Source organism: Procambarus clarkii, chromosome 36 (assembly GCF_040958095.1).
Source record: "Procambarus clarkii isolate CNS0578487 chromosome 36, FALCON_Pclarkii_2.0, whole genome shotgun sequence".
In the NCBI taxonomy this organism is placed as follows: domain Eukaryota; kingdom Metazoa; phylum Arthropoda; class Malacostraca; order Decapoda; family Cambaridae; genus Procambarus; species Procambarus clarkii.
Genome location: NC_091185.1, coordinates 6135851 through 6154455, shown reverse-complemented (window position 1 = coordinate 6154455; position 18605 = coordinate 6135851). Strand labels below are relative to the sequence as shown.

Below are 18605 nucleotides of genomic sequence, written 5' to 3'. Positions count from 1 at the left end.
GTGCCTTGGTGTCCTGCTTGGTTAAGCTCTTCAGGCCCTGGAAATCCCCTATAGGTTCAGAGGTCCTATGGATATTACTGCCTCAAACCTGCTCTCGCCTCATGCAATTTTGAGGGTTGCACGTTGTCCATACCACAGTCCATCTGCCTCTGCTGGCTGCCAGTTTTGGTCAGTGATACCTTCAACCCCAAGCCCTGTGGGGAATTTGTTCTTCCCATGTGTCTCTTTCTTTTGGCCCCTCCTGTTGAGGTTTTGGCTGTCTGGTAGCAATTGCTTTGAATGTTGGTTTTTCTCTTTTTTATAACAGTCTGGATTGTGTGCCCAGTGCTGCCCCATTGGGGGGTTAGGGATCTGGATTTGAAGGCATTTGGAAATGTCTACCTTGATTCCATCTGTCACCCCTCTTCCTTGTCCTTGTGGGTGGGGTTTGACCCTTTTCTGTTCCTGCCCACCTGCTTCCAGCCGGGAAGTGTTTGAGGTTGTTTCCAGGACAGGGTGGAGTTAGGTTGCTGGGTTGGCTCCAGGGGTTGCTTCTTCTGATTCGGGCACAGAAGCAGTTGAGCATGCTTGTCCTGCTGAGAACGAGCATCCTGGATCTTCCGTTTAGCCAACCCCTCCTTCGTTTGAAGCCTTTCCTTTGAACTTTGCTTTTCTACTCCAGGTGGTGGGAGCAGACACTGGTTCTGCCCTGGGGCCCTCTACTGTAGCTTCTGAGCATGGAGGGAGTCAATTGTGGGGCCCCTGCGTCCCATTCGACTCTGCGAGATTCCTCATTCAATCCATGTGTCTTCTTTTGCAGACAAGGTTTTGTGTCTTCCACGTGTGGAATTTCTATCTATCTCTCTTATGCATTTTTTCTTTCTAGCTGTAATAGTCATTGGTTTAATTTGTGTGTGTATTTGTGTGCTGTGCAAGCATATTTATAATATTAATGGTGTTGATGCTATCTTCCTAAGTTTTATATGGCAGAGATGAAAAGATGAAAACTCATTAGTTAGATGGGATACCTTACCCCAACCTCTTCAACTTTTCAAGGGTATACAAACTTTGCAACAAGGGGGGTAAAATCATTGGAAAAAAACTCTTGCAGTGACTACTGAATGGATATGAAACGCCCCAAACATGTAATCTTGATTTGTTTTTCCATCTCTAAAAATAGTTTGAGGGACATTTTTCCCCCTTCAGCTTTCTCTGAGGTTACATGCCTATTCTTCTGTGTGGTTAAGTACTGAGGATTGCAATAAGGTCAACACTAACAACATACCTGGAGCAAGCCCAGCAATGTAAATTGGATCAAAGGGCTCCTCGCTGCCAGAAATGGTAATTCCCAGCGCACCTCCATGACGAACCAGCTCCACTGTGTAGATCACTAGTCCTCCACTCTCCTCTGTACAACAAATATATCTATTCAATTGTTGTTAAATAACATCAATTAAAGGAAAATATGTACATGGCATATATGTAACTAGGTTTATAAAATCAATCTATAATATAATACAGTACAGTATACATAATTCAAATGCTAAACAAATTTATGGAGAATTTTTTTACAATACCAAACTCAAAGAGGAAATTTAAAAACTGCACCAAGATAATCCATATAAGATTGGAGAATAATATAAACATCAGATGCTCAACTTATAGCATTTGGAAATATAGTAACATATACTACATATATAACACATCTATATCACATGGAAAGCTTACACAAATCAATCTCACCTGAATATAATTCATCTTTTTGCACTCTGAGTGTGACAATTTCATCACAACACTGAAGAATGGTTTTTGCATCCTCCAAGGTCAGATTTTCTAAGCGGGTGTCATCGATAGCTAAAAGCCTGTCACCTGGTTGCATGGTTCCTGACCGATGTGCTGGTGAACCTCGAACCACCTCACTAATTAGTAGAGGCTCTCCTGAACCTGCTCGACGCCCAGCTGTGTAGGTTAAAAAGTATTTCCTCAGTAAAATAATTAGTGCAAATTAAACTTTCTGTATAGATGTACCCCATTAAGCACCTCCCTCATAAATTACTTATTTATTATAGTGCATTTTTTTAAGAAAAAAGTTGAACCATGGATCATTGAGTGTAATGAAACAACATCCCTTTCTGGGCACTGCCTCAGTAACTTTCCTCTGCTTAAGGATACGGCTGAACCAGAACAGACTAGCTATGTTGGGCCCTATGAGACTCCCTACCCACTGAACCCAAGGACCTTTGCTCCGTCCACGGGCGGGGAAGACCTGGGGATCGAGACCAACCCACTACTGAGGTAAACCACATACATGTGTATTTGTATTTTAATAAAGCCACAAATCAAGTACAGTGTTTAAAGTATATCTCAAGATTAATGTGAGGGACATAATTTGTAAATTTTAGGGGTAACATTTAAACTTATAACATATATTTTATATACTGTATATGATAAATGTAACAAAATTCTGAAATTTAGTGATGATACCAGTATACAGTGATACCTATGCTGGGGACCAATCAAGCTTTGCTCACAAATGTGCTCAGTGTGACTCTAGCATGTTCAGAGATTTGATGAAATAAAGATGGGCCCAGAAGATGCCATGGGTGTAGTAAAGTGTTGGATGGTCATGAAACATGTGTGCAAATAAAGATAAGTTCAATGACCAACCAACACATATAGACGATCGCTTGGTGCAGTGGTCATGGGAAGACCCCAGGTGGCCTGGGTTAGGTTAGGTAGGGTTGGTTGAGTTCGGTCATATATCTACGTTAGTTTTAACTCAAATTTTAAAAAGTTAGCTCATACATATGAAATGATAAAGCTATTCATTTCATTAAGAAAAAATGAGAATATTGAAATTCTGCAAAACTTGGCTTATTAGGCAAATCGGGCCTTGCATAGTAGGCCAAGAACTGCGTTCTGGCTACTAGGTACAACATATATATACACACACACTGTCTCTCTCTCTGTGTGTGTGTGTGTGTGTGTGTGTGTGTGTGTGTGTGTGTGTGTGTGTGTGTGTGTGTGTGTGTGTGTGTGTGTGTGTGTGTGTGTGTGTGTGTGTGTGTGTGTGTGTGTGTGTGTGTGTGTGTGTGTGTGTGTGTGTGTGTGTGTGTGTGTGTGTGTGTGTGTGTGTGTGTGTGTGTGTGTGTGTGTGTGTGTGTGTGTGTGTGTGTGTGTGTGTGTGTGTGTGTGTGTGTGTGTGTGTGTGTGTGTGTGTGTGTGTGTGTGTGTGTGTGTGTGTGTGTGTGTGTGTGTGTGTGTGTGTGTGTGTGTGTGTGTGTGTGTGTGTGTGTGTGTGTGTGTGTGTGTGTGTGTATATATATATATATATATATATATATATATATATATATATATATATATATATATATATATATATATATATATATGTCGTACCTAGTAGCCAGAACTCACTTCTCAGCCTACTATTCAAGGCCTGATTTGCCTAATAAGCCAAGTTTTCCTGAATTAATATATTTACTATAATTTTTTTCTTATGAATGGGAAAGCAACCCTTTTCTCTATATATGAGGTCAATTTTTTTTTATTGGAGTTAAAATTAACGTAGATATATGACCGAACCTAACCAACCCTACCTAACCTAACCTAACCTATATTTATAGGTAAGGTTAGGTTAGGTAGCCTAAAAAAGCTAGGTTAGGTTAGGTTAGGTAGGTTAGGTAGACGAAAAAACATTAATTCATGAAAACTTGGCTTATTAGGCAAATCGGGCCTTGAATAGTAGGCTGAGAAGTGCGTTCTGGCTATTAGGTACGACATATATATATATATATATATATATATATATATATATATATATATATATATATGTCGTACCTAATAGCCAGAACGCACTTCTCAGCCTACTATTCAAGGCCCGATTTGCCTAATAAGCCAAGTTTTCATGAATTAATGTTTTTTCGTCTACCTAACCTACCTAACCTAACCTAACCTAGCTTTTTTTGGCTACCTAACCTAACCTTACCTATAAATATAGGTTAGGTTAGGTTAGGTAGGGTTGGTTAGGTTCGGTCATATATCTACGTTAATTTTAACTCCAATAAAAAAAAATTGACCTCATACATAGAGAAAAGGGTTGCTTTATCATTTCATAAGAAAAAAACTCTAGTAAATATATTAATTCAGGAAAACTTGGCTTATTAGGCAAATCGGGCCTTGAATAGTAGGCTGAGAAGAGAGTTCTGGCTACTAGGTACGACATATATATATATATATATATATATATATATATATATATATATATATATGTCGTACCTAGTAGCCAGAACTCACTTTTCAGCCTACAATGCAAGGCCCGATTTGCCTAATAAGCCAAGTTTTCATGAATTAATATATTTTTTCTAATTTTTTTCTTCTGAAATGATAAAGCAACCCATATCATTATGTAAGAGGTCAATTTTTTTTTATTGGAGTTAAAATTAACGTAGATATATGACCGAACCTAACCAACCCTACCTAACCTAACCTAACCTATCTTTATATGTTAGGTTTGGTTAGGTAGCCGAAAAATTTAGGTTAGGTTAGGTTAGGTAGGTTAGGTGGTCGAAAAGCAATTAATTCAAGAAAACTTGGCTTATTAGGCAAATCGGGCCTTGCATAGTAGGCTCAGAAGTGAGTTCTGGCTACTAGGTACGACATATATATATATATATATATATACTGTATATAGATACACACACACATATGCTTCCTGGTCACCATCAAAACAAATTACCTGTATTATTATTACTGGTAAACCAGACAATAATATCTAAAATTAATGTAATATGATAATCGTATTACCCCTGGCGGTCAAAGGATGACTACATAATCACATTTCAATTATTAAAGTGAAAAAGACCCATTATATTTTAATGGAAAAGGCAGTAGACTTACCAGTCAATGTAATACCAAGGCCGTTATGTCTTTTGGCTAACTTGACAGCAAAGGTGCCAGATGAAGGCACAACAGAATCAGCAACATCAAATTCAACATCCAGGGTGACTGTTGGGCGAGAGTTGGCTACCATCTGGGTGACCTCGCTGACGCCGAGACCTGATACACTGCGGCCATTCACACCCATTAGACGGTCTCCCACACTTATGATACTACATCTGTAAATAAGAACATTAAGTTGATGAATTTTCTCGAGTGTAGGACAATGACATACACATGGCATAATAATGGCAGTAGCTTATTAAGCAAAAAATCTAGCATTGAATGTTATAAACCCAACCAGGAAATCTCCAGTGTACCACATCAGATACATCAAATCACTAGCACCTACTAGAATCTGACCCTCTCAATAGAGGCATGTGGAAGTGGAGATACAAATCAACACATTACCGAAGAAAACCCCCACGAAGGTAGAGTGCACCAAAACAAGCAATTGCTTGGACAGTATTTGAAACCCTGATTTTAATTTGTACACATTCGTTGTCTTGGTCTATTCACTAGTTAGCTTCACTCCCTCGCCACCAGATGGCAGCTGCAGCAAACCAAAGGCTCGGAACTCTGTCTTATGTTCTTTGTGTGCATATTTTTATAAATAATTATTGAGAAATTCCACAGAAGCCGTGATGAGGACCTGTGCACTGGGTGTTCCCAGATGCACATTCTAGTCAACTACATCACGACATGGTAAAAGAATTGCAACCTGGGGTACTACTGCACCCTCAAGGATTCCCGAGGCTTCCACTGAAGTTGAACCAGAGTTTCACACAATTCCTTTATGACTGGTTTTGTCGTCCAGTAATTCTACCTCTGACGTCCCTCTGTCAATACACAGAGAAATCACATTATCATGATACAGTACATCAATGAAAAAATCCACAGGAGACGTGAAAATTACTTGAACCTAGACACTGGGTGTTCCCAGATGCACACTAGTCGACTATGCCACGACATGGTCCAAAGAATTGCAACCTCGGGCACTACTGCACCCTTGAGATTCCTGAGGCTTCCACTGAAGCTGAACAATGGGAAAAATCATTTAGAAAATCCACAAAAGCTGTGCAGAGAACCAAACCCCGAGAACCCAGCAGAAGACCATGCTACTTGCAGAGTTCAGTTCTAAAGGGCAATAGACCAATGAGAGCTCTCTCCACCCCCTTCTGGTTCAGACAATGGACCACAGTCTGAATTGAACTGGAGCATGGAGCCCTGAGGAATCTGAATCCTTCTCAGAGCATGCCGCACAGCTGCAAACTCCCACACTATACTGTGCACCCGACGATTGGGGAAGGAGACCACTGACCCTTAGTGGCCTGGTCACAAAGCCCCAATGCAGAGCCGAGGCATTCATGAAGACATCGAGCAAGGGTGGAGGAGGGCACCAGGGAACTGAACCCTGAAAAGCCCAAAGAGAAAGCCCGTGACATAGAAGCCGGCAAAGGGCCAACAGAATCTGCACCCAATAGTTGCAGTTGTGGCAAAAGGGATGACTCTGGAGAAACTAGAACAGCCTCCAGAGCCACACCCTGTCCAGCATAAAAACATGCACAACTGCTCGAGCAACTGCAACCCAGAAATCCAGCGCAGTCTCAACATCAATAGATGGCGGTGCTGCAGCAGGACCAATGCTGCCATAGTAAGAGAAAGCGATATTAACCGAAAATACCAGACGAGGCCCTGCTACATCTGAACCTGGGATGGAACCGCCAATGATATGTAGCGCTGTCAACTGTTTTTGCGAATCTGTCCTGAGGTTACGGTGGTCAGACAAGATTTTGGTGGCTCAGTTTCTTCTTGTCATACAGGCCCCCGGTGCCCTTGTGTGACCTTGGGTCATCTTTCTAGACCAAGTCTCTTCTTTATCCTAGTACCTACAGTACTCCCTCCTCCCTGGTACATGCCCTTGATTCCTTCTCCATGAGTAGTTAACTTCAGGAAGCCATATGGGGTTCCCAACCAGAAACCAAGTGTTGAATGTAATAAAATGCCAATTTCTGGGCGAGCTCAGGTGGCTCCCTAACACCCTTCCTTCAGGTTTGTTTGCATCTTTCATAGAACTAAAGGTGTAGCAGCTGGTTGACTGCAAGCTGCCCCCCTCCCCAAACAAGTGGGAGAGATGAGGTGAACGAACATGCACTAGTTTTGTTGAATTTTGACCATATGTTTACATGGTTAATATTCTTTAAGCAGTTCTCAAGGCTGTGGTCTCATCTGAAGTCAGCTGTGGTTTGCTTTGTCTTGCTGACTTTCTGGGTGCCTTTCCCAGTGGTGGCATAAATTAATAAATTAATAATTGTGACATTATTAAGTTATGTCAAGGAGCTGTGACATTAATATATAAATATCACAGCTCCTTGCACCTCTGTGAGGTGCAAGGATGGCCAGGTTCTGGCTCGTGGTTCTCGGTAGGCCAGCAGAACACCATGGCTGATAATTTATTTGCAAGAAGGTACAATGGGTTGGTGAGATTATATAAGATTGGTATTTTTACATTCATGCAAAGCCACTAACACGTATAAGCATTTCAGACAGGTCCTTAATCTAACATATCAGGTAAGATAAAAAGGTACATTGTAGCAAGGTTTTATATCGGCAAATAACTACAATACGAGTTGACAGAGGTGAACACATTGGTAAGTATAAGTCTTAAGTACTAATATTGTGGAAGTGGGTAGCACACGATACAGTGTGAGTTTGAAGCACAAAGTAGGACACTATGAAGATGAAATTAGGTACTTTTTGGTTTTATTTTTGAATAGGGGATGGGTTGGTGGCTGATGCAACCTAGTATGGCATACTATCAGTATAGTAGCTTCAGAGTCACCAGGGCTCACCCGGAAATTGGTGTTTCATTACATTCAACGCTGGTTTATTATTATTACTGTATTATTATTATTATTAATTAACTGGTAAAAGATATACTGTACTTGTCAGCAGGTCCTCCTGGGTCGATGGCAGCAACAACAGGTAAGGCTGTGTCAGGGTCAGCAGGGTGTGGCGGTGGACGAAGCACGAGTCCATAGCCCCGACCTTCAACCACAAGTGTCACTGCGAGACACTCGGGGTGACACACTCCCACCTTCCCTATACTGCCTCCTCCCGTAGTATGTGAGGAAACAGATCCTGCACAAGTGCATTCATACATTAATTTGGTATGGTTCAATCACATCTCACAATACAAACAATCACTGTACTGTACATGATTAATAACTATATATAAATATAAATACATACTGTACTGTGTACAAATTGACCAGACCACACACTAGAAGGTGAAGGGACGACGACGTTTCGGTCCGTCCTGAACCATTCTCAAGTCAATCGACTTGAAAATGGTCCAGGACGGACCGAAACGTCGTCGTCCCTTCACCTTCTAGTGTGTGGTCTGGTCAACATACTTTAGCCACGCTATTGTGACTCATCGCCTGTATGTGTACAAATTTAAATCACACCCTCAGTAATATTATTTATTAATAAAATGTTATTAGTATTACAGTATACAGTATATTAATCCTATTATTAAAGGAGCAGTGCCACCTTTTGCTTGAAATGTTCCCAAATATATTTTTCACAACACATGAAAGCCTAGCTTTTTAGATACATTTTAAGCTTTATTTGAAAGATACAGGTATTCATTTTATAGATACATTTTATAGAGCACTGAAAATTTTCATCCAATATGAAGAACCTCTTCCCTTAATTCAGGTTCTAAAAAAATAAAATTATGAGTGGCTTGAAAAGTCTGTACACTTTATGGCAAATTATGAAGAAACACGATTTAATCAAGATAAAAATAAAAAAATAAAACAATATGAACATACAAAGATTATAGGTATTTAGTAGAGATTTATAACCATAATTGAAGCTAGCAAAAGACTGGATAAACTCAAATCAGTGAAAACAAAATTGTAGAATATTACATTTTAAAACATTAAACATGGAAGCATTAAACTGTGGAAAACTACAAAAGTATTCTACAAGCCCACTATGGAGTTTGCTTGAGCTGTATAATGCAAAATTTAATATGAAAAATGATTAAGAACTAATATAGCTTGCCTGTTTCTGCTCTATCATTGGGTCTAGTTCGTCTATTTACTCTTCTAGCGGCAGCTGAACGCGGCCGCTGTGAGGTAAGGGTGTTGTAACTAGAGGCTCCGGACATGTACCCGCCTCCGCCACCACTACCATACCCACTGCTGCTGCCTACCACACCATACAAATGTGGAAATGCTACGCCACCTCCTGATACAAGAATAAAGAAAGGAATAGTACAACTCAGATACTCGGCCAAGTGTTCTGATATTTGTAAATATCAATATCAATAATACATATTGTATAATATCATTATGGTAAGCATCATTATAGCTAATTGTTTACTTGCAATATTTCTTGCACTTTGTGTGCCTAGTATGTCGTCAAGCTGTGTAGTAAGCTGACATCTAACAGCTCTAGCTATTGATGTCAGTCAGTCTGACTGTGTTTTCATGTAAGAATGTATTTAATTATTAGAATAATTGTTTGTCTCTTTGAATTGTTACTACATTTGTTTTTATATTAATTCAGAGCTGTAGTGAACTGGGTCAAGTAAATGTACACTCGGATGTAGCAGTCAAGTGTACTATTTCATCACACTCCTCTTCGGATGTTTCAGTGTAGTTGAGTACTTTTCTTTCTTTCCTTATTTATTTACTTATATTTATATCTATCTATTTTTGAAGGCTATACCTCTGCGAAACGTCATCCTGGGCTGTCCAGCAGATCCCGGTATGATCTCCAGTGTGACATGTGATCCAGGTGCAGTTTTTAGCAGCTGAGCAGCCTCGGCCACTGTCAACTGATCGAGTCGTGTCCCATCTATTGCAGCCACAATGTCGTTTACTGCCAGTGCACCACATCTGCCAAAATAAATGTTGTAAAATCAATGAAATATCAGTAAAGATTGTACAGTAATGAGAGAGGGGAAGACATTTTATTTTTGTATACAAATGTGCTTGTAAATTGGGGATTTCCCCATGTTATTACTGTACATGTCTACTAAGAAGAGGGTGTTTTCTTTCTACATTTACAGAATTATGTGGTACTATAGTACCATACAGTACTGGTACTACAGTCATTAATAATGTTTTTTAGATAATAAAAAATATGCAAATAACCAAGTCATTACTGAGTCACCATTGTCTATATATTTATAAAAAGTCTGTTTGTCTGGCCAACATTGGAGGCCAACACACTTGGTGCTAGCCTAATTAAACTGTGCAGAATTAATGGAGATTTTACTGGGAATACCATGGCATTCCAGGTTAGAATCCCGGGCAGGACAGAAATGGTTGGACACATTTCCTATCACCTAATACCCCCGTCCACCTATCTTGAGGTTATCTTGAGATGATTTCGGGGCTTAGTGTCCCCGTGACCCGGTCCTCGACCAGGGCCTCCTCTTTGTTACACATTCCCAGGAAGCAGCCCGTAGCAGCTCTCTAACTCCCAGGTACCTATTTACTGCTAGGTAACAGGGGCATCAGGGTGAAAAACATTTTGCCCATTTGTCTCTGCCTCCACCGTGGATCGAACCCGGAACTTCAGGACTACGAATCCGAAGCGATGTCCACTCAGCTGTCAGGCGCCCCTGGCATTAAAAAGTTACCCAGGAGTTAGCGAGTTTGTTGTGGGATTGTGTCATGGGAGGGGTCAGTAATTTGACCCTGGGGGAAGAGGGGACCTAGATATTGAATATTTCCTGAATATAACCCTAACATGAACTATATGTATAAGCTGGCTGCCTGTCTTCTGACACAATGAATTATAACCACTGCTCTAGCTCAAGAGTTAGTTAAGAACTTAATATGATAAATAACTACAGTACCTAGTAATTACCTGAGCATAGTTACAGGATGAGAACTATGCTCATGATGTCCCGTCTTCCCAGTACTCTTTGAAACTACTGACGGTTTTGGCCTCCACCACCTTCTCTAAGTTAAGTGCTGCGCTGAGAAATGTGTGCATATTGCACTACCTTGAAGTGGTTTAAGGTAACAGGCTAAGAAAACAGAGGTGCTGAACAAAAGCACTAAAGCTCTTCTTTTTGTGAACAGAAGTGTGGATTGCTGGAATAATTTAAATTTACCTGAATATGCCAGAGGGGTGTCTTCAATAGAGGCAGGATGTAGCAGCTTGTTAAACATCTCTTCATTTGTCCTGATATACTATCAAGCTGGATTTTGAATTCCAGGCGTGTTTAGGCATTTATGGCCACAGCGGGTAGGCGGTTCCACAGAAAAAATCCTCAAGTACAAGGGGGGGGGGGGGTGAGGCATTTGACAAGATACCGACTTCCTGCCCCTGTCACAACCACTAGAGAGGTGGTGACCCTCAGGTAAGTTCATGAAATAAGCTGTTGCCCTTTGTAAATGAGAGGGTGGCAGATGCCAAAACCATCAGCATTGTCTGTCATATGACAATGATTATATGAAACCACTAGTGAAGCTTCCCTTCTGTAACTACATAGATCATAATGGTGGTCAAAGTACCCACCTCTCAGCAATGCTGGCTGTGCGGATGGTCTCTATGACGATGGCATTGGGTTGTGGGTGGGCATGGGTGAGAGTGATGCCCAAGGAGGTGCCCATCGCCCGCTCTATCTCCACCAGCAAGGGTCCGCCCGTTCCCCGCACTCCATCCATCACAGACACATCATACCTGAAGTACAGGGAAAGTCTCAACATATACTGTAATTTCAGGAGATACTTGTAATGGGTAGCAAATATCTCTTGACATTGTGAAGAGATACTTGTAGTGGGTGGTAAGTGCCTCTTGACATTGTAAAGAGATACTTGTAATAGTAGCAAGTATCTCTTGACATTGTGAAGAGATACTTGTAATGGGTGGCAAGTACCTCTCGACACTGATAAGATATAGTGGCTCTGGGTGGCAGTTAAGCATATATATCACTTGACATTGTAAAGAGATGTGGGAATGAGTGACTATAGTACAACAACAATAGCAATAATAACAATAATAATAATAATTAAATAATTATTGTAATAAGAAAATCCGCAGGAGCAGTGAAAAGGGTTTAACCTATGCAGAGGATGGTCCACTACTGCTCACAGGATGGGCATGGGGTTTACTACCACTAACAGGATGGGTATGGGATCTACCACCACTCAGGGGCCTGGTAGCCTGGTGGATAGCGTGCAGGACTTAATTCTGTGGCGCGGGTTTGATTCCCGCTCTAGGCAGAAACAAATGGGCAAAGTTTTTCACCCTGAATGCCCCTGTTACTTAGCAGTAAATAGGTACCTGGGAGTTAGTCAGCTGTCATGGGCTGCTTCCTGGGGTGTGTGTGGTGTGAAAAAAAAGTAGTTAGTAAACAGTTGATTGACAGTTGAGAGGCGGGCCGAAAGAGCAAAGCTCAACCCCCACAAACACAACTAGGTGAATACAGGATGGGTATGGGGTTCACTACCACTCACAGGATGAGTATGGGATCTACTGCCATTCACAGGAAGGTTATGGGGCTTACTACCACTCACAGGATAGGTATGGGGTCTAATACCACTCACAGGATGGGTATGGGGTCTACTACCAATCACAGAATGGGTATGGGATCTACTGCCACTCACAGGATGGGTATGGGGTCTAATACCACTCACAGGATGGGTATGGGGTCTACTACCACTCACAGGATGGGTATGGGGTCTAATACCACTCACAGGATGGGTATGGGGTCTACTACCACTCACAGGATGGGCAATGGCTGCATCATAACTAAACTAAAAAACTGACTACAGGAATCCTCATTAATTTCAGACCATTGATTCAATTGTTAACAGCAATGGTTAGAAAACACCCACAGCATCTATACGCATTTAAACTATTAGCCTTAAAAATGTGAAACGATATCTATTGTTAATGTCACCGTTACTTGAAGTAAACACATCAGCTGACAATGTTTGTATTCCCAGTGGGTACAAACGTCAAACAACAACATTCTTAGATATTGTGTCCACCGGGATGTGTCCACTGGATTACTACAGTAACAGCATACAATACTCCATGTCTTATTATATTTGCAAAAATCAATGGTGTATTGGAGTTAATGCAAACAAATAAAACCTGTGAATGTCGAGTATTAATCATGAAGTCGAGACATCAGTGTAGAGGGAAGGAATGAGATATCAGATGAAAGCCCCAAGCCATTACGACTATATACCACTGGGAAAGGGGTCAGGAAAAGGATTTGGGATGGGACGGGGGGGAATGGAATGTTGCCCAACCACTTGCGGACAGTCGGGGGATTGAACGCCGACCTGCATGAAGCGAGACACCGTCGCTAGAGTGTAAAAGGGAGCTTACTCTATGGTGAGGGTGGCGCTGCGTTCTACCCGGCGAAGGGCTTCTTGGGCCTCCGTCAAAGTGCATCGCGTCAGGTCCCGGCCGTCGACGCCCACCAGGCGGTCTCCTGCCTTAATCGTCCCTTCTCTGTATGCACAAGCATGTTTAACGTGATCAATAAACTCCAGTATAGCACCATAGTGTGGGTCATGTGGGTGATACAGAAGATAAATATGATATACGAGGCCACAAGGATTATAAACCCCAGGGAACCGCCTACCCGCCGAAGCTTTAAGTGCTAAAACATGGCTGAATTTCAAAATCCAAGTCGATAAAATCATTAGGGTTAAATGGAGGTAATTTTGATAAGCCGCTGGCTTACTATACCCCGGCGGTTAGGTTAGGCCACTAGAGAGACAGTGGACTTCAGGTAAATTCAGGTAAATAACATTCAGTATGCCGACTGTTCACACACAAGACCACTATGTGTCACAATGTACAATGAAAAATAAATAATTATCAAAAGAAAGCATCAAGCCCGGATTATTGTATGTATAATACTGTAATACATAAATAGACTGTATGTATAAGTAGTGTGTTGAGAGTAGAGGCGCTTATGTATCACTTGAGGAATTCGTGTATCATCGCCCTACAGTACAACTGCCCATTACTCAGATTCAGATTCAGATGTTTATTCAGGTAAGGTATATACATACAAGTGATGTTACATTAATGGATTGATATATAGATAGAGCTAGTACATACAATGCCTAAAGCCACTATTACGCAATGCGTTTCGGGCAAGAAAAACATTAATATCTAGAACTTAATACTAATTGAGCATAAAGAATAAAAGATGTTGAGAACAAATACAAATAAAGATAAAAAAAAAGGGGGAACATGACTGAAAAAGCAGCACAAATACAATAGGTTGACAAACAGTGTTGATTAAAAAAAAAAAAAAAAAAAAAAAAAAAGAAAATAACAGACATGGGTTGACAATAGAGGCATACTAATAAGTGCATCGTTAGTGCTTTTTTTGGGTCTGAAGCCATATTGACAAGAGCTAAGTATGTTGTGTTTGGCTAGAAAAGAGTAAAGCTGCTTGTAGATTAGTTTTTCGAATATTTTTGACAAGTTAGGCAGGATTGATATAGGTCTGTAGTTGTTAACATCTGTGAGATCACCATATTTGTGGACAGGGGTTACTCTTGCTTTTTTTAGAATGTCAGGAAAGGTTTGGAGTTCAAGTGACTTGTTGAAGAGCAATGCAATAGCAGGGGCTAGAGATCTGGAGGCTTTTTTGTAAATTAACTTACAATTAATGTATCTAGTGCTACCTAATCGCGCAATATATGTACCTATGCCATATAACTTTACCATTGTAATCATTGATATCATCTGATATCATGGTTGTTATACTGAGTGCATATTCTACTGCATTATTCCTTGAAATGATCCTCAAATTCTGCTACAATGAACCAATTGATAACTCACATTTTACCCTAATGTACCTAGTAATCTTTGTCATTATAGTGTATTGTCATTATTGTGTATTAATCAAATTACTGATGTGATCTACTGCCTCAAAGCTACCTCATGACATTGTTAGACTACAGTTAATGCACCTTAGTGTACCAGAGTATCATATATATAATCCGGATGAAAAATAACATTTCTTCTCAATGCTAAATTGATTTTGTCATTGATAGCTATGCTTATATGTTGGTGAGTACGGTGTATAATTGCCGTACTCACATATACAGTACATATACATTATATATGTAAATAAATAATAAACTATGTGTATTATATATATGTGTATGTGTTTCATCTCTATCTGTGTGTTAAATATGAATAAAAGCACCAAGAGCGCGTGGAGACTGACCTGTCCGCAGGTCCTCCTGGCCTGACGTGGGTCACGATCAGGGGTCTGGACTTGGGGCCGTCGTGGGAGGAGCCGCCCCGCACAGTGAAGCCAAAACTGCCCTCTTCCTTCTCCAGCACCACACCTGCCGTCCTCCCCACCACACTCCCGCTCCCATGCACAGCTGCAACATCATAATATATATATATATATATATAACATGGCAAAAACTCTTATCTACACACGGGAGACATCTCCCGTCACGCAGGGTGCAGCCGCACCTCCACAGATCTCCAGTATCGGCTGTTGATACTAGTAATGGCTCAAAAGAGCCACCACTTACGGGCTATTCATGCCCGTGCCACCTCTTGGGTGGCTTAATCTTCATCAATCAAATCAATCTTATCTACAAAAGTATTTACGTTCAGCTTTGTCTACACTAAGAAATTATGTTATTAATAAATATAGGAAACCCCCTCCTAGGAAGGCATAACAGACACGAAATATTATTACAAATATAAATGTTTCCTTGTCTCTCTCCCTTCCCCCTCATAAGAGACAATATGGCCATACACAGCTGTAGGAGTTATAACTCCTTTACATGTGAAAGTTCATGTACAGAAGGAGGCACTATTCAGCAGGCAAGGCACAACACTCACTGCCACACTTAGGCTGTGACACAATATGACACCATCAGCTTCTGGGAGAAATACTCCATAATTAGAGTGCTTCAAATGTTAATTCTGTGACGAGGAGTTGGGACATTATTAGTATGTCCCAGTTCATTACTTTTAGGTCATTTGATATAACTAGAACAGTAACTATCTCTTCAAATACTTGGAAAGATTGCAGAAGGATATCGCGACTATTGTCCATAGCTGCTGATGATGGTGTTTAAGATTGAGCTACTGGGAACACAAAGATCCAAGTAGCACGGGCTATGGTGAACCCGTAGGTGACTTAATTACCTGGCACAGGAGCGGGGCTGTGACGCTCCATATACTGTGATTGATTGATTGATGAAGATTAAGCCACCCAAGAGGTGGCACGGGCATGAATAGCCCGTAAGTGGTGGCCCTTTCGAGCCATTACCAGTATCAAAAGATGATACTGGAGATCTGTGCAGGCGCAACTGCACCCTGCGTGACGGGAGATGTCTCCCGGACCAAATGGTGACCAAATGGTGCATATACTGTACTCTGTAACCATTCATATAGTGTAGAGCGGTAGAACAATGAGGTGTAGGTTTTCAATTAAACCAAAATACTGAGAGGAGGAACGAATGAGTACGAGAGGATTTTTTTTTGAAGGATCGAGTTCCAGCTCCCGAGCCCAACCTTACCGTCACTCGGTTGTGTAATGCACTTACTCTTAGAATTTATAATTTTTAGAGCTAAGGCTCTAAAAATATCTACTTTTGAAGCTTTACTGTATTAGGTTCTATGTATCTAACTCGATTTGATCACTACCCATAAGCTAGGACCACTGTGGTACATGTGCGTCTCTCTCAGTTCCAACCATGCAGCTTCACTTCCATTAATCATCCTAAACTTGTTCTCTACAAACCCGTTTTCCATTTCCCCTGAGACTCACATTTTCTTAGTTTATCTGTTCTGTTCTGTCTGGGGAGGTCCAGCACCCTCAGGGCTGTCTCCCCAAGTGTGGGGAGGTCTCGGTACAACACAACAGTACAACACCAGTACAACACAACACACCAGAACATCACAACACAATACCCCAACACAACACCAGTACAACATGAGGTACTAACGTGAGAGGACGCGCCTGCGGGCCTGAGACTTGCGTCTGTACCAGGCGGCGCGCGACTCGACGCGACTGGGCGCCTCCGAGGTGGCGCGGGCGGCGTGGCTGTCGGAGAAGGTGCGGTCACGCATCACCGGAGAGCCCATGGGCGTGGTCGCCCGGGGCGTGGGCGGCGTGCCGCTCCTGAAGGGGCTGTGTGAGCGGGATGAGGGTGGAGTGCCAGGCCGCTCGAGGGCCGCCAGCGATAACAGCGGCTGCGGCCTCGGTGAATTTTGGCGGGAAAGTAGTGGAGACCTGGGAGGCGCCATGTTGTAGCACCGGATGGGTGGCGGGGGCGGCGGCGGGTCCACAGGCGGGTCATAGATGACAGAATCATCCGGGTGGCGCGGGTCCGGGTAATAATAGTGGTCATAGTGGACATCCATGGCCCACAGGGAGAACCTGCGGGGTGGGGGGCTGGGCGGGGCCTTTGCTGACCCCTGACTCTTGAGGACGACCTTCGAGGCCGCAGGGCTGGTCACTTGCCCCAAGGGCTGACCGTTGCCTGGGCTCACCCATGTTGCGAGGGTTGACGCCGCGCCCTTGAAAGAGGTGAAGCTTGAGTTACTATTCTTGCGCGCTTGGTCGGTGCGACTGTCAGAGCTGTAGTCGGAGCAGTAGCCAGAGTTGCTGAGCTCAACCTCCAGGTCCTTCGAGTGGTCAAAGGGACGGAAGTTAATGGGCTTAACCGGTTCCTTATCTTTCTTTTCCCCCGTCAGGAAGCTGGTTAGACCCTCCGTCAGGGAGAGAAACCGCTTGCGGAGACCCTTGCGGTGCGGGCGGCTGCCGCCTCGCGGAGAGCTGCCTGACGGAGGGATGTGGCGTGCACCGTTGAGCAGGTCCAGGCTGTCAAGGCCGCCACACTCCCGCCCGCGGCTCCACAGTGACCCAGATGACCCACGCCAGTCCAACCGCCACCCGGAGCTCATCCTCCCACGCCTCACACCCGAGCATCAGCCTCTTTACCGCGCCTCTCATCTGTGCAGGCGTGGCGGTGGCCGACACCCGTCACCACCAGCAACACCTCGACACACTAGCACTCAGGGGAGCTCATCACACGTCGCTACACTCTGGGGAGCTCGTCACACGTCGCTACGCTCAGCGGAGCTCATCACACGTCGCTACACTCTGGGGAGCTCATCACACGTCGCTACACTCTGGGGAGCTCATCACACGTCGCTACACTCTGGGGAGCTCGTCACACGTCGCTACACTCAGTGGAGCTCATCACACGTCGCTACACTCTGGGGAGCTCATCACACGTCGCTACGCTCAGCGGAGCTCATCACACGTCGCTACACTCAGCGGAGCTCATCACACGTCGCTACACTCAGCGGAGCTCATCACACGTCGCTACACTCAGCGGAGCTCATCACACGTCGCTACACTCAGCGGAGCTCATCATTCGTGTCTATGCTGGGCTGAACCTGCTACATTCGGCGGCAGCGGACCTTCCTCAGTATACTATCAGTATTTAGTTACTTTTACAGTTTCAATATAAATTTGATTGACGTGGGGTCGGCCCACGTCGACTGTCTAGCAACTCGGGTTGTGCCGTGCTAACACATTCCACTGTAACGAAGTAGATTAATTTTACAATTTATAACACATTCTCCACAACATTCCACTCACTGAAGCATAAACGAGGAAACTTCACGAGGAACCT

General features: G+C 42.8%; 1 protein-coding gene and 1 long non-coding RNA gene across 10 annotated transcripts in view; one reads left to right on the top strand and one right to left on the bottom strand.

Moving 5' to 3' along the window:
• Grip (Glutamate receptor interacting protein) overlaps positions 1 to 18605 on the bottom strand; it is a 201384-nt gene that overhangs the window by 13464 nt on the left and 169315 nt on the right. For 8 of the 9 annotated variants that reach the window (XM_045739138.2, XM_045739142.2, XM_045739141.2 and 5 more), the window contains 9 exons: positions 15158 to 15320; positions 13291 to 13416; positions 11467 to 11631; positions 9661 to 9830; positions 8992 to 9177; positions 7863 to 8058; positions 4879 to 5096; positions 1723 to 1938; positions 1265 to 1387 (listed from right to left, as the gene is read on the bottom strand). In XM_045739138.2, the coding sequence (XP_045595094.2) occupies positions 1265 to 1387; positions 1723 to 1938; positions 4879 to 5096; positions 7863 to 8058; positions 8992 to 9177; positions 9661 to 9830; positions 11467 to 11631; positions 13291 to 13416; positions 15158 to 15320 (1563 nt within the window). Of the gene's footprint in view, positions 1 to 1264; positions 1388 to 1722; positions 1939 to 4878; positions 5097 to 7862; positions 8059 to 8991; positions 9178 to 9660; positions 9831 to 11466; positions 11632 to 13290; positions 13417 to 15157; positions 15321 to 16907; positions 18512 to 18605 lie in introns of all 9 variants that reach the window. The other variant, XM_045739144.2, reaches the window with a different exon arrangement.
• On the top strand, positions 9152 to 10087 carry LOC138371598 (uncharacterized). The gene is made up of 2 exons (XR_011230541.1): positions 9152 to 9284; positions 9654 to 10087. It is a non-coding gene; the product is annotated as an uncharacterized lncRNA (long non-coding RNA).